Source organism: Salmo salar, chromosome 03 (genome assembly GCF_965601325.2).
Source record: "Salmo salar chromosome 03, fSalSal1, whole genome shotgun sequence".
NCBI lineage: Eukaryota > Metazoa > Chordata > Actinopteri > Salmoniformes > Salmonidae > Salmo > Salmo salar.
Window position 1 is genome coordinate 60,329,966 of NC_138293.1, and position 16,479 is coordinate 60,346,444.

General features: G+C 44.9%; 1 protein-coding gene across 3 annotated transcripts in view; it reads right to left on the reverse strand.

Moving 5' to 3' along the window:
- The window catches only part of LOC106600820 (junction plakoglobin a), a 61,119-nt gene that overhangs the window by 1,369 nt on the left and 43,271 nt on the right, over positions 1-16,479 (reverse strand). For all 3 annotated transcript variants that reach the window (XM_014192516.3, XM_014192517.3, XM_082973638.1), the window contains exons 5-14: positions 13,405-13,643; positions 12,085-12,286; positions 11,242-11,386; positions 11,003-11,106; positions 9,971-10,309; positions 6,064-6,216; positions 4,954-5,073; positions 4,639-4,789; positions 2,234-2,355; positions 1,439-1,481 (exon numbers count right to left, since the gene is read on the reverse strand). In XM_014192516.3, coding sequence (XP_014047991.1) covers positions 1,439-1,481; positions 2,234-2,355; positions 4,639-4,789; positions 4,954-5,073; positions 6,064-6,216; positions 9,971-10,309; positions 11,003-11,106; positions 11,242-11,386; positions 12,085-12,286; positions 13,405-13,643 — 1,618 coding nt within the window. The remainder of the gene's footprint in view (positions 1-1,438; positions 1,482-2,233; positions 2,356-4,638; positions 4,790-4,953; positions 5,074-6,063; positions 6,217-9,970; positions 10,310-11,002; positions 11,107-11,241; positions 11,387-12,084; positions 12,287-13,404; positions 13,644-16,479) is intronic.

The following is a 16,479-nucleotide window of genomic DNA, read 5'->3' on the forward strand; positions in this document are numbered from 1 at the left end:
GGGATGGATGAGAGGAGAGGAAGACAGTGAGATTCACAACTAGGACATATGACAGAGACCTAAGATTAGCTAGAGAAATCCGCTGTATGACGGCAAAGAGATAGTAGTGACCGATAGAGCTAGGGAAAAAAACTAATATAAATTCCCCAGAGAGAGACAGAGAGAGTGCCAGTGTTTTCTATAGAGAAGTGTTACGCAATTACAGGAAGGAGAATTAGCCGAGCAGTGGAAAAGAGAGAGTGGGTATCAACTCAGCAGCATGTGTGTGAGAGAGAGAGAGAGAGCGGGATAGAGTGCGGGAGATCGCTTGACGACGATAGATGGCCAGTTAATGGAAATGACATGGAAATGTGACCAGAGGGGAAATAGACAGATACCTCCGTGAATTTAATGACATCCCCACTGACATCCTACAGTGTACCCCTCCTCCCCCATTACCACCCCCCTGACACCCTCCCCCTTCTCCAGGGTATGGCGGGAGCAGACACATCAGAGAGAAACACACACATGAACGCACACACACACACCCACAAACACACACTCTCTGGAGTGCGGCCAGGGGGCCGAGTGCATTATATAAACAACAGGGGTCCCCCACACTCCCTTGGGTCTGAAGGACTGCTCAGGGGAAAAGGACAAGACCTTGCTCCGGCTATCTATAGACACATGCCTCTCCTTTTCCTCCTCTTCTCTGATGCTCACTATTGTGTGTGTGTTTGTATCTGTATGTGTGTACATGAGAGAGAAACTCAATTATTTGCGATTTCCCCCCCCCCCCCCAATTATGTTAAAAAATGTGTGTGTGCGTGACTAGTGAGACGAGGGCAGACTTTGCTGTGACAATGCTTGCACGTTGATTTAATGATCACCCTCTGGTGCACACAGTCCACTGTCACTCGTCACAGCCACTGTGACAGGAAACCAATCAAGTGGCACTTAACCTAAATGAGGTCCGACTCTGGTTTGTGTGTGGGTGTCAAATCATCTCTGCCTCTCTCTCTTCTGGTTCATCGATCTATCTCTCTCTTGCCATTTTTTGGTGAAACGCAGTAGTGTAATGTAAGATGTTCGTTGCAGTAGTATAATTAAGCATTAAGGCCTGAGGAGGTGTGGTATATGGCTGATATACCATGGCGAAGGGCTGTTCTTACCAACGACGCAACGAGGAGTGCCTGGATACAGACCTTAGCCGTGGTGTATTGGCCATATACCGCACACCCCTGAGGTGCCTTACTGCTATTATAAACTGGTTTCAAACGCAATTAGACCAGTAAATAGTCATTTTTTGTTATACCCATGGTATACGGTCTGATATACCATGGCTTTCAGCCAATCAGCATTCAGGGCTTGAGCCACCTGGTTTATAATCTAGCATCATATACAACAGTGGTGTTACATTGGTGTACTGTACTGTAGTATAGGACTGGTCCACACTCACCATCCGCCAAGTATGCAGCTTGCATGGGTACAGCATTGTGGGCCTGGAGAGAAAGAGCGAGATTGAGAAATATTGAAGTAAATATGTACCATTCTAACTTCAACACTATACTTTTATCGGATAATGCCCTTCTAAAAAACGACAGAGGCAGACGATAACTTTACATCTGGTGCCAACGACGCCCAGTCAGTAAATCTAACACTTTGGAGTTCAATACTTCCTCATGGTGGATGTAGTGTAAACAGTAGACCTGTCTGCTTTGGGCCTCCCTGTCTCTGTTCCCCTTGACAATCTGATGAGTCAGCAGGTTCCCAGCTCGATGTGATTGATTAAAACCTATGCCAGATCTGCCACTAATCCAATCGGTGAGCCTCGATGGCGGTAATTATCCAATGAGCTTTGGGAGCCTGTGGCGATGTGTGGGGCTCGGAGATACTTAGTGCATTAGGCATGCAGGTTTTGAAATGATGTGCAAACACTAGATAGAGTTAGTTATTGGGGATTCATTCTTATGGTAATGCGAGCATGAAAGGTAAACATACAGATAGATTACTGAGCAGTATCGATTGTGTCATGTCCACTTGTGTGTATTTGGATTTTGATACAGTTCTTCCCTGAAGCAATGACTGATCTGAGAAATATTGGATTGGTTTAAAGCAATCCAAGGGTGGAAGCCAGTCAAGCCCTTATAGACAACTGAGATGAACCTTAAAGGTGTTCAAACAGGGCCAGCCACTACTGATCCTTGTACTGATCGCTCCCAGGCTGTAGGCGGCGTCAGAGGCAGAGGCTTACCATCTCCCAGGCTGCAGGGTCGTGTTTGAACAGTGAGTGGGTGAGCTCCACGGACACACGCTTCCTGTAGTCAGAACTCTTGTCCTCCGAAATACGGAAGAGAACGGCTGCTGCATAGGTGGCTGTGAGGGAGAGGTGCGGGGAGACATGGAAAGAGGGAGTGGGAGAAAGAGGGGGTGGGTGAGGGTGAGTGAGTGAGGGAGGGAGAGAGAGAGAAGAAGGAAGCGATATCAAGAGGTTGTTTGTCATTGCCTCTATGCTATGACAGTTATGATGAGTACCCAAAATGCTAATGAGGTACATAAGACAACATTGAGAAAACGAGATGGGCAAAGAGAGATGGGAGGCAAAGATATCATGTTTGATTAGTCAGCACACATTATTAAAAGGATATGGAGAGAGCCCAGGGAGAGATAGAGAAAGATGTCATATTTGGTTGTGGTCTGTGTGCATATGCTTGTGTGAGAGAGAGCGAGAAAGAGAGAGAGAGAGAGAGAGAAAGTGAGGAGGTTTGTGTGTACACTCTCTTAGAAAAAAGGTTTTCAAAAGGGTTCTTCGGCTGTCCCCATAGGAGATCCCTTTTTGGTTCCAGGTAGATCCCTTTTTGGTTCCAGGTAGAACCCTCTGTGGAAAGGGTTCTACAAAGGGTTCTCCAATGGAGACAGTTGAAGAACCCTTTTAGGTTTTAGATAGCACCTTTTTTTGTAAGAGTGTAGGAGAGGCATGTGCGTGTGTGTGTCTATTTGTATGTGCAGTGCCTTCGGAAAGTAATCAGACCCTTGACTTTTTCCAAATGCCATTACATTACAGCCTTATTCTAATATGGATTAAAAAATATATATATCCTCAGCAATCTAGACACAATACCCCATGATGACAAATCGAAAAAAGGTTTTAGACATTTTAGCAAATTTATTAACAATAAAAAAACAGAAATACCTTATTTACATAAGTATTCAGACCCTTTGCTATGAGACTTGAAATTGAGCTCAGGTGCATCCTGTTTCCATTGATCATCCTTGAGATGTTTCTACAATTTGATTGGAGTCCACCTGTGGTAAATTCAATTGATTGGACATGATTTGGAAAGGCACACACTTTTCTATATAAGGTCCCACAGTTGACAGTGTATGTTAGAGCAAAAACCAAGCCATGAGGTCGAAGGAATTGTCCGTAGAACTCTGAGACAGGATTGTGTTGAGGCACAGATCTGAGGAAGGGTACCAAAAAAATGTCTGCAGTATTGAAGGTCCCAAAGAACAGTGGCCTCCATCATTCTTAAATGGAAGAAGTTTGGAACCACCAAGACACTTCCTAGAGCTGGCTGCCCGGCCAAACTGAGCAATCAGGGGAGAAGGGCCTTGGTCAGAGAGGTGACCAAGAACCCAATGGTCAGTTTGACAGAGCTCTAGAGGTTCTCTGTGGAGATGGGAGAACCTTCCAGAAGGACAACCATCTCTGCAGCACTCCACCAATCAGGCCTTTATGGTACACATTACAGCCCGCTTAGAGTTTTCCAAAAAGCACATAAAGACTCTGAGACTATAAGAAACAAGATTCTCTGGTCTGATGAAACCAAGATTGAACTCTTTGGTCTGATTGCCAAGCGTCAAGCATGGTGGTGGCAGCATCATGCTGTGGGGATGTTTTTCAGTGGCAGGGACTGGGAGACTAGTCAGGATCGAGACAAAGATGAACGGAGCAAAGTACAGAGAGATCCTTGATGAAAACCTGCTCCAGAGCACTGAGGACCTCAGACAACCCTAAGCACACAGCCAAGACAATGCAGGAGTGACTTCGGGACAAGTCTCTGAATGTCTTTCAGTGCTCAGCCAGAGCCCGGACTTGAACCCAATCGAACATCTCTGGAGAGATCTGAAAATAGCTGTGCAACAACGCTTCCCATCCAACCTGACAGAGCTTGAGAAGATCTGCAGAGAGGAATGGGAGAAACTCCCCCAAATACAAGTGTGCCAAGCTTGTAGCGTCATACCCAGTGATTACAAGGCTGTAATCACAGCCAAAGGTGCTTCAACAAAGTACTGAGTAAAGGGTCTGAATACTTATGTAAATGTCATATTTCCGTTTTTTATTTTGAATTACATTTGCAAAATTTTCAAAAAACCTGTTTTTGCTTTGTCATTATGGGGTGTTGTGTGTAGATTGATGAGGAAAAAAAACATTTAAATATATTTTAAAATAAGGCTGTAACGTAACAAAATGTGGAAAAAGTCAAGGGGTCTGAATAATTTTGAATGCACTGTACATGGGACTGTTTTGAAAGCCCAAGTCTTTGTTTAAAGAACAGATATATGATTGTTTGTTGAAAGCCCAAGTGTTTGTTTAAAAAAGAGAGCTGTATAAAATCCACTAAAGCGTAAGCTGCTGTTTCTGAAGAGACTGACCGATGCCTTCGTTATTGGAGTGCAGCAGCTCCATGAGCGGGGCGGAGGCTCCCTCTGCGTCGATCATCTCCGCAGACTGCTTGTCCAGGGCCAGCTCACACAGCACCCCCGCAGACACACGCTTCACATTCTCCACGTACGAGTACAACAGCTACGGACAGATGGAGAGAGGGAGGGAGAGCTCAGACACATCTGCTGAAATACACCAAAACTCACAAGTACTCACACTCGCTCATTTTCACTCTTTTTTTCCCCACTTTCTCTCACACAAGTGCATACAACACCAACTGAGAGTTCAATGTGTTAGACATTAACCTGTACAAAGAGTGGGATGGTCTGCATGCTGGCGATCTCTCCCCTGTTGACGGGGTCTCTAGCCAAGATGTGCAGGGCTCCTGTACAGCCCTCCACTATCTCCTCCATACGAACACCATCCTGGGAGGAGAGTGGGGAAGAGAGTTAGGAACTGTGTGTGTGTGTGTGACTTTGTGAAATCCTCTGTGACGATACTTTGATATATGGGTTTGTTTTCATCATTTAACATTGTGTGTGTGTGTGTGTGTGTGTGTGTGTGTGTGTGTGTGTCTGATCTACTTCATGTAAGCTGGTTTGACAATCTTAACAATACAACTTTGACACTAACGGAGCACTGTATCATACAGAGAGCACTGTATCCCAAATCATTTGGCCAAGCTCCCAATGGCTTCAAAACCGCATAAAATCAGTAACAGACTTGAGAGGGTGTGTATGTGTGCGTATCCTGCCTCAAGTTTAAGTAAACCTTTTACAGACAACGAATCAGTGAAAAACTCCCTGGTCGTCTCTCACGAACTTAGCCCACATTTCGTATTTTCCCTCTAACCACAGCTCTCTGTCTATACGTGTGAGTATTGTTGTGCAGCTCAGAGTTCAAAGTGGGCCAGTGGACTGAAATGGATCTCTGTCACAGAGTCTCCCCATAAGCCAACTGGCCTACACTGGGTTGGAGAGTTCTGGGATGGAGCGTGTGCTGGAGCTGGGGCATGGTGGTGACCACATGGACTATCCTGCTGGGACCCTGTGTGGCACATGGCACCCTTTTACTGAGTCTGAAATACAACCTACTTGTTTTACAGTGTGAGGAACTGTTTCAAACACAGAGAATGCAGTCTTGGAATGTTTGTGATTTGATGTGCATCGTGTTGAAAGAAGGTTGCCTTGGGATGTTCTGTGTGTTTGAATTGTGTGATATGGCTAGCATGTAATGGACTGGATTCATCTGTGGTATGTGGGTTGCAACGGAGGTGACTCACTCTGTATATGTGCTGTAACTGTGAGTGACTTACATATTTGTGGTGAAGGTGACATAACTTCTATCATTATGGATTATGACAGTGGCATTCCTGTGATAGTGAGTCTTATGTGTTGAATGGTGTCGTGACTGACCTGGTATGTCTGCTGAGAACTGGAGGCGTGTCTCTGGGTGTCCTGGTGAGCCTTCAGCAGCAGGTTGACCAATCGGGGGATGGCTCCAGCATCCCTCAGTGGGGCCTGATTGACTGGGCACAGCGCCAGGTTACGGATCAGGCCAACCGTGGCCTATGGGAAAGAGAGGGGGCGGGTTAAACGTAGCTGTATGGAAAAAGCACCAATATTATCTCTGTTACTGCTACAACACCATATGAAGAAATACATGATATACTACTTGATTATGAGAGTGCATGTATGAAAGCATACAGTACACATCTATTAAGGAGTTGGCACTGCAGTGTGGATCTCATGTGAAAGAACGCATATGTACCCTAAGATATACATCTATATTTTCGACTGCGCAAGTGATGCACGCTGCAGCAATGTAACTGCATCACATTTAACAGAACGTGAGATGCCATCTCCTGAAATGATGGTCTGGCTTACCATAACTCTGCCCTGTTTCCTCCCATTTCCCATACCCCGACCCCTAGCCCCAACAGGGGCCAATAACATCTTATATAGTCCCCTTTTAAAAACCTCATCATTCATTTCAAATCATTAAATAACAATATCCCCTTTATTAAAAGAGCTCCGGCTGGATTGAGAATCCTCCACTGGCGTGTGCTGTGATGGAGATCTGGTTGCCTAATCCTCCACACACGCACACGCCAACGCACACACACACACGCACACGCACACGCACACACACAAATCCCCTGCTGTCTGTCAGTGAGGAGTGCAGATCAGGAGGAAAATTCAGGCATGCCCCGTAGGGCGGAACGATTGGCTAATTCAGCCTGTAAATGAATGATTAGATCCTGCTTGTGCACAGAACATGTATGTGTATGCAGCCACAGATGAACATACACACGTGTGCATTCCAGCATACATATTTATATGGCTCTCTCTGTTTATTCATATGAGTTTGGATAGACAAGGACACGCACACGCACACACACACACACACACACACACACACACACACACACACACACACACACACACACACACACACACACACACACACACACACACACAGTATGAGGTTTAAATTCAGAATGTGTAAATGAGTGATTAGGCACAGCTTGGTGCAGACAAACCTTTTGGCTGACGTAAAGCAGAAGGAGGCAGAGATAGAGGAGGTGTGTGTGTGTGTGTGAGGGAGAGAGCACAGTGTGTGGGTCATTCATGTTCTTTGTGTGGGAACTAAATACAATCAGAGCTAATGAACTCAGAAAGCCTAATACCCCCCAAAATGGGAAGTATTGTATATATGGTCAAGTAATCAGCAACAAGCTGCCAATACATGGATAGCTGGCTGCCAATACATGGATAGCTGGCTGCCAATACATGGATAGCTGGCTGCCCATACATGGATAGCTGGCTGCCCATACATGGATAGCTGGCTGCCAATACATGGATAGCTGGCTGCCAATACATGGATCGCTGGCTGCCAATACATGGATAGCTGGCTGCCAATACATGGATAGCTGGCTGCCAATACATGGATAGCTGGCTGCCAATACATGGATAGCTGGCTGCCAATACATGGATAGGTGGCTGCCAATACATGGATAGCTGGCTGCCAATACATGGATAGCTGGTTGCCAATAGGCCTTAGAAAACCCCAACACCTTTCTGTCAGTTGAAGTAGAGGATGAGAGATGTCAATGTTTACCTGCTGCTACAGATGGGGGACATGTGTCACTGGAGTCATGAAGACACACATGGCTACTTGCCAAGTGCACATGCATAGGCTACATGCACACACAGAGCGGGTACAAATACTCTTAAATGGATGACTTTCCTCTGTCCTGTAAGACCAATGACAGGTGAAAACACTAGATAGGTGCCTATCACACCGCCTTCCCTCCCTCATCAAATACTTTCAGATCAGAATTGAAGGAAAGGACACAAGGAAAGAACGCCGATGGACTATTGGGACACAAACACGACACACAGAGAGGCTAGTGCACATCGGGGTAAAAATAAAGGGCCATTCTTGTGGACCAGTGCCCATGGGAACGACAGAGCAGGACAGCAGGACACACACATACCCTCGACCATTGAAGTGTTCTGATCCGATTGGCATGAACTCAAGCGTGCTTCACGGATGCTGCTTGCTGGGAGCGAATCAGAGGAGACCAGAGACTGCAGCACGGGGTTGGAGGGGGAAGGGAACGTAACGTTCCTTATCATACTAGTTGACTGTCTAGATCCCAAGAGAGGAAAACTACCACTCATAAAGCAAAGATGACATTAAAACAATGATAACGTACCATTGATATTACTAGTATCCAACTATTGCTATACTGTATTAGTATTGATATTACTATTATGCCTACTATCATCTTACTATATCTACTGTATATCAATAGCATTGCTAATAATGTTAGACATTGGTTTACCCTCATACTAGGCTGACATTTTAGCTTGATTTATTTCGTTGTGAGAGTGGTTATTCTGGCAAGTTGAGCATTTAACTCTCTTGCTATCCTTAAATCCACCTGCTGTCAAAGATGGGTGTGCACTATTCCCTGATGAAACAGACAACGGTAACACATTGATATGAATTTATAAGGTAGCCACTGGATTCAGAAAAAAATCCAACCTATCTTGTTTTCATTGCTAAAAAATGACATCGAAGGCCTTGCCAAATCCCGGACGATGTTATCATTGTTCCACAGTGACGTTGTTGTGTGAAGCATGCTACACTTACTGCCTGTGAGCAGCTCTCTCACTCACTCACTCACCTCACTCACTCACTCACTCACTCACTCACTCACTCACTCACTCACTCACTCACTCACTCACTCACTCACTCAAATTAGCCATTTCTATTTTACTTAATCTTTGTGTATTTTCTCTCTCTCACTCCCTTCCTCCCTCGCTTTCTCCAAAACAAAACCAAAAAGCCAGAGAGGGGACAGTGGGAGCCAGCGGGTGTTGTCCGAGGCAGCCGAATGGTCTCCAGAGCAACCCAGCGGGATTATGGGAAGCACGTCCTGTGCCCTGCCTCGGGGTACAGCCCAGTACCCTGCCTGCACTACATCTCGCATAGTGAACAACTTCTTCCCATTTGCAGGTCTCACATTCTCCAAAACATCCCCTCTGACCTGCTTTCATTTAAAAGTAATCCTTTATTAAAGTACTACCATTTTCAAACAACAGTTCCAACTAAATGAAGGGCTCTATTCAATATGTATCGCTGAAGCGTTATAGATTCCACAATAGAAATGTTAAGGTCATTTCTGATTGGGCCGACATATGAAATGTTTACTATGAATAAAGTCTCCACTAAAGCGGGAACATTGCCTCCACTAAAGTTGGAACATTCAATAACGCTGTAAACCTGAACTTCCGCAATGCGAACTGAATAGAGCCATGTCGTTTCCAATTCAAGTCTAAATTCTTTTTTAATTAATATGTAAAGTGCATCATACATTGCAAAGAAGGGGACAATGAGTGGTGGCTGTATGTAATGATTTTAACCTCACTCAAGCACCCGTTAAATGAGGCATCATTAAAGTCTGACTGCAGCTGCTGGATATAGACACATAAATAAATGGATGTACCACAACCGGTTATTTAGGTAAACAAAACAATCACAAAGACAAAACAGCCAGCCAAACAAAACAACCGAACACTCAAGCCAGACAAAACAATAAACAAAAGATCAACTGGTCAGACAAAACAACCACAACCAGCCTGCAAACTTCACTCTTTGATCTTTCACCCCTCACCTTCAACTTCACCAAAGTTCAGTAATGGAGCTACCAGCCAGACAAAACAATGAGCCAGACAAAACAAGCACAGTATACCTTTTTCTCACCTCTTCCCCACTCCCATCCCCTCCCCAACCAACTATCTCCCCCCTCACCTTCACCACAGGCCAGTAGTGGGGCTGCCCCAACAGCTTGACGATGGCAGGAATACCATAATGCAGCCGCACAGCATTCTGGGCCAGCTCGGCATCCTGGTGGCGCGACGTCAGGTGGCGCAGGGCGCAGACGGCGGGCTCGGCCACATCCTCCTTTTCTCCTGCCCGCAGCACGGCGTGGATGAGCGCCTCGACGCCGCCGCACTGCGTGACCAGGGCCTTGTTGCGGGAGTTGTTGCAGGTGAGGTTGGACAGGATCCCCGTGGCGCACGTCAGCATGTTGACGTCGTCCGAACCCAGCTGTCCCACTAACACCTGCAGCAGGCCGTCCAGGCCCTCCTACAGACAGAGAGAGAGGCGGGTCGAGAATCCTTTATTTGTCCGTCCTTTGTTTGTTCATTATATGTTTTACTGTAGAACTCCAACTATGTTACTGTCTCTGTAGAACTCGATGGTACTGTCTTCATCATGGGACAACGACTGCCTCTTTGAAACCAAAGAATTTCAAGGCCGACCACAGGATTGTTAGCAGAAAACAGGATCTCCCATTATGGTGAATGGAAAAATGACCCTCTTCATAGTCAATTTTCATACATAAAAAAAAAAAACATTTTTGAAGGCAATCATGGCACCAATAGCTGCCTTTCTAATACACCAGATGTATGTCCTTGTATCGATTATCTTAAAATCGCACACAGAAGAAGTTATAAGGATAGTTTAGTTGCGAATGGCAGCCAGCAGTACCCTGGTCGGCTTTCAACTTGAGTTACTCAATGAAATGGGGCAGCACTGAGCTAGCCTGCAACGTCACTTCCTGGAGTAGCTCAAACTGTGCGTGGTACGTCTCCATAAGACGCCATCTTAACCAACTTCATTTGGCTTCAATGCGATATGGAGTCTTCACATAGGAATAAATGGTGTCACGTGATCGATGACTTTGTTCATTCATACTGTATTGTTCTTTATAGACTCTCTGTATTAGTCTATGGTACGGTCTATGCTGATTCAAAATGGACTCTATGGTTTCCTGACCTGTTTAGTGGCAGCATCAGACAGGTTCCTCAGGGTCCAGAGGCAGTTCTGTGTGAGGCGCTGGCTGGAGCCAGTCAGGTGCTGTCCCAAGGCCTGCATGCCCCCTGGAAGGATGAGAGAGGAGGTTAAAGATGGCTCCTTTATGGATAGGATGAGACAACACACACACACAGACACACACATACGTACGGACACACACATAACACACACACCCACCCTAAAAACACACACACACTCACCAGCTTCCACTATGGCGGGCTTGTTGCTAGGGCACACTGAGAGAACTTTTAGCACACGGCTGGTGGTCCACAGCAGTTTCTCATAATTATAGTTCCTCATGATGAAGACCAGCCCCTCAGGGCCCCCGTTGGCTAGGATAATAAGCTGAGAGGAATAACAATGCAAAAACACTGTCATATACAATGAAATATCGCTACAGAGTTTGGACATTGCATTACATTGCATTATGAATGGTCTCAAATATGATTGTTTGAATAATAATAGCAGTATGTGTATTTGATTGAATTATATTCACTTAATATTCAGTATATTACTGATGTAATACAGGGTATTACTGACACTAGTATTATTATTCTAACAATCATATTTGAGACAATTCATAATGCAATGTAATGTAATGTCCAAACTCTGTAGCAATGCAGCTGAAGGCAGCCAGTGGTAAGGCCAAGTACAGTGTACGTGTCTGTGTTCATGTACACACACACACACACGTCACGTGCATATACACCCTTGCTCCCCTGCAGTGCAGCTGCAGGTGGCACTAAAAGGGATCACACATAATCCAGACCTACAAGTACACACATACACACACTGCAAGAACACACACAAACACACACACACACTCTCCCCTGACTGCAGTGAAGAGATGCAGGTAGTCCGTGCCAATACCACTATGCCAAATATGATGTCTCAAGCATTATCCACACGCATATACGCCAAAACACACACACACACACTCTCCCCTGGCTGCAGTGAAGGGATGCAGGTAGTCCGTGCCAATACCACTATGCTAAATATGATGATCCAAATGCATACACGCCAAGGACCCCCCCACCACGCACCTTGCTCTCCTGGTTTCCATAGGAGAGCAGCTGCAGGCAGTCAGTGGTGATGGCCAGGAACTTGGGGTTGCTCTTTTTCAGCAGGGGCACCATCCTCTGCAGGCCGTCAGCCAGGCGCACCGCCATCTTGGCTCCCTCCTGGTGCAGTAGCAGGTTGTGGAGGGTGGTGATGGCATAGAACAGCACTGACTCCATGGGAGAACTGAGGGAAGAGGAAAGGGGAGGGGGAGGGGAGGGAAGCAGGGAGAGAGGGGAGAGGGAGGGAAATAGAGAGGCAGAGACCAGATGAAGAGAGGGAGGTATGAGAGAAATTAGCATGACCTTTCTTTTCCCAATTAGTTCCCTCTGAATTTCATTTGCTTTAATTTGTTTTTTAAATTTGCCCTTGCCGCTCTTTGTATCATTAAAAAACACATATTTCTCTTTCATGGATCTGCATCTATGTCCCTATTTGACAGTCTTGTACAGGGAGGTTTGTCCATTTGTATTTATGTACATTTTGTTTCTGAATTAATTAAATGTCTTAATTTAGTTTCTGTCTGATGCCTCCTAGACTGTTATACAGGGTTTATACTGTGTGAACAGAGATAAAGGGACTCTCTGCCTGAGAAATGCCTATGTAAAATGGCCGCCACTTATCGTGAGGTTAAAATGAGCCTGGTGGTCAGGTTGAAATGATGTGCAAACCAGTTTGGCCAAGTTAATGAGCACAGGATGACACCTCATTTCTGATGGCTAATAATGTGATATGCGAATATCTTAGCCTTCAGGCAGTAGTGGACATGGTGGATTGGATACACACACATAAGCATGTACGCACGCATGCACACATACACACACACGCCCATGCTTGCACACACACACGCACACACAAATGAGCACACACAGCATGTACACAACTGCAGATGCAGAGACAGGCCAGAACAGTGTGTGCCTAAATCCCTTTATTTCTAACACTGAATTCTACCTTACAAGTATCTATTTTTCTCTCTTTCACCCCCTTGCTTTTTCTCTCTCTTTCTTACACTAATTCACTCCCCATCAAACCACCAACCTACAATGCCTATAAAAATATAAATCCATCCATCCATCCATCCATGTCTGTTCACCCCAACCAGTCCATTCTCCACTTTAACCATAAAAGTATCCAAACATCTACCAATCCTTCTATCCACCGATCCATACCTACTCCTTCACATCAAACTTTTTACCAACAATCTATCCAAACATCTGTCGACACTTCCCTCCCTCCATCTATCCACTCCCATTTACCCCTCAACATCCATCCATCCACCCACTAATCCCTCCCTCCTCTCCTACCTGAGCATGCGGACCAGGGCGGGGATGCCCCCGGACTTGAAGATGGCGAGCAGGCCCTCTCTCTGGTGGGACAGGCTGTGGAGGATGCTGGCAGCACAACGGGCTGTCTCCATGTCTCCCGTGTTCTGCATGGCCCGCACCACCGCCGCCACCATCTGGGGGGACTGCATCAGCACCCGGCGAGACGCCTCTTTCCGCGTCAGCTGGTTCACGATCATGGCCGCCTTGTTGACCACCACCTGTGGGGAATGAGACGTTGCATATTTGTCCATTTCTGCGCATGCAAAATGGTGGCATTGGGTTGGGACCCATTATTAGGTCTGCACATTTCTTTAGGATTATGGCTTTTTTTAAACGTTGCACTTCAGCAATTCATTGGTACATCGAACATGGTCATTGATAACAAGATTTAGGAACAGACCACGTCTTGAGTTTGAATTGTGAGTAGAAGACAGAGCAGGACTGGGTCCATCATGACTTTCAATCGCAATCAGAACTGACCACATAGGCCTCAACTCAAGCAATGTTGTCCACTGAATCACGTAAGGACAGCTGAAATGATGTTAAATGACAATATCAACCTAGAGAGGATTTGTTTCTGGGGTAGTCCTAATCGGGGTCCAATCTAATGGGCTCAGTCACGACCTTGACAAGCACAGCCAGAGCCACAGAGAGCTAGGAGCTAGTCAAGCATGGAACTGGATCAATGCTAGTCAGCAGGACGGTGCTCACGTGTGTGGAGGGACAGCACACAACAGTGACAGAGTCAATGTCACTATTAAGGACATAATAGTACTTCTATAGTACATGAGACACAGTGCCTTCAGAAAGTATTCATACCACTTTACTTATTCCACATGTTGTGTTATGTCCTGAAATAAAAAGTGATTAAATATAAACCTTTTTCTCACCTATCTACACACAATACCCCTTAGTGACAAAGTGAAAACATGTTTTTTGAAAGGTTTGCACATTTATCTCATTTACATACTTTCTAGACCCTTGAGAGAGATTACAGCTTTGAGTCTTTCTGGGTAAGTCTCTAATAGCTTTCCACACCTGGAATGTGTAACATTTGCCCATTATTCTTTTCAAAATTCTTTAAGCTCTGTGAAATTGGTTGTTGATCATTACTAGACAACCATTTTCAGGTCTTTGCCATAGATTTTCAAGTAGATTTAAGTCAAAACTGCAACTCGGCCACTCAGGAACATTCACTGTCTTCTTCTTGGTAAGAAACTGCAGTGTATATTTGGCCTTGTGTTTTAGGTTATTGTCCTGCTGAACTGTGAATTCATCTCCCAGTGTCTGGTGGAAGGCAGACTGAACCAGGTTTTCCTCTAGGATTTTGCCTGTGCTTAGCGACATTACGTTTATTTTTTTATCCTGAAAAACTCCCCAGTCCTTAACGATTACAAGCATACCCATAACATGATGCAGCCACCACTATGCTTGAAAATATGGAGATTGGTACTCAGTAATGTGTTGTATTGGATTTGCCCCAAACATAACACTTTGTATTCAGGACAAAAAGTGAATTGCGTTGACACATTTTTTGCAGTATTACTTTAGTGCCTTGCTGTAAACAGGATGTATGTTTTGGAATACTTGTATTCTGTACAGGCTTCCTTCTTTTCACTTTGTCAATTAGGTTAGTATTGTGGAGTAACTACAATGTTGTTGATCCATCCTCAGTTTTCTCTTATCACAGCCATTAAACCACCATTGGCCTCATCGTGAAATCCCTGAGTGGTTTCCTTCCTCTCTGACAGCTGAGCTAGGAAGGACTTGGGCTGTTGCAGTGACCATATTACTGCCACACAGGCAGTCATGAGTCAAGACCACAGTAAAATTCCATGTGACTGTTGAGTCACATTAATCTCCTTTTATGCACTCTGGACATGCTTTGGTAGTACCCAATTTGTCATCTACCATCAGGTCCTAATGGCCTGGTACTCAGGGCTCTATTGTCCCTCTAACCACTCTGACATCCATGAAAATGCTTCGAAAAGCACATCAAACACTTATCATCAAAACAGTAGGCCTATCGTACTTTTAAAACTCACCTCACTGTGATGATCAATTTGAACTAAGAAGTTCAACAGCAGGTTGAAACAGTGTAAAACATGATTGTTGTGGATGTTGTTTGAAAGCCTAACACAACAAAATGGACAGCCTTTCTAAGGTGATGATTAATTCAAAACACTCATATGCATATTAAAGCTTACGCATAGGCTATGAGCCCAAGCCTGAAAAAAAAATAAAAGATGATTGTGCTGTTATACAACACATAGCCTAGCGCATATTACGCATGGCAGAAAAACATAAAAAACACTGATTTAAGATGTCTTGGTACATAATTGGTCTAGCTTATGCTCCAAAATTAAACAAATTTGAATAATCGCCTTTGAGTGTGGACCGTATTATTATACATACTGGATGGACTGGTTACCTTACGCTACTCTCCAAAATGTCTATCCATTAGTCTTGGAGAGAACATATAGCCAGCCCAAGGCAATGCTCTTGGTTCATTGTTTGTGCAGGGCGGTTTACATTTAGCCTGATTTTGAATAGCCTACTAATAGGGATTTTTAAAATACTTTCATAATTAATTGAGAGTCACATTACCTTCAGCTATACAGAATATCTCACCATCACGCATTTCCATCTCCTCCGCTCTCGCCTTTATTCATTTTCTTGAGCGCGCAGACGGGCTGTCAACAGTTTAGTGAAATATGTTTTGTTGCGAAAACATGTTACTATTGATGTTCCGGACCAGATTTCACTTGGTTTCCCAAATGAGGCACTGGGTAGCTGCAGGAACAAGGTTTGAAAGCCAATGGTATATAGAGTTTGGGCAGAATATCACCTGTCGGGGCAGCGAGAGCATGCTCCTCAGTGGTTGATGGGTGGAGTGATCGATGTGGTCGAATCTGTGTTTGAAATTCAACTGCTCTACTGAGGGACCTTACAGATCATTGTATGTGTGGGGTATAGAGATGAGGTAGTCATTCACAAATCATGATCAACACGATTATTTCACACAGAGTGAGTCCATGCAACTTACGTGACTTG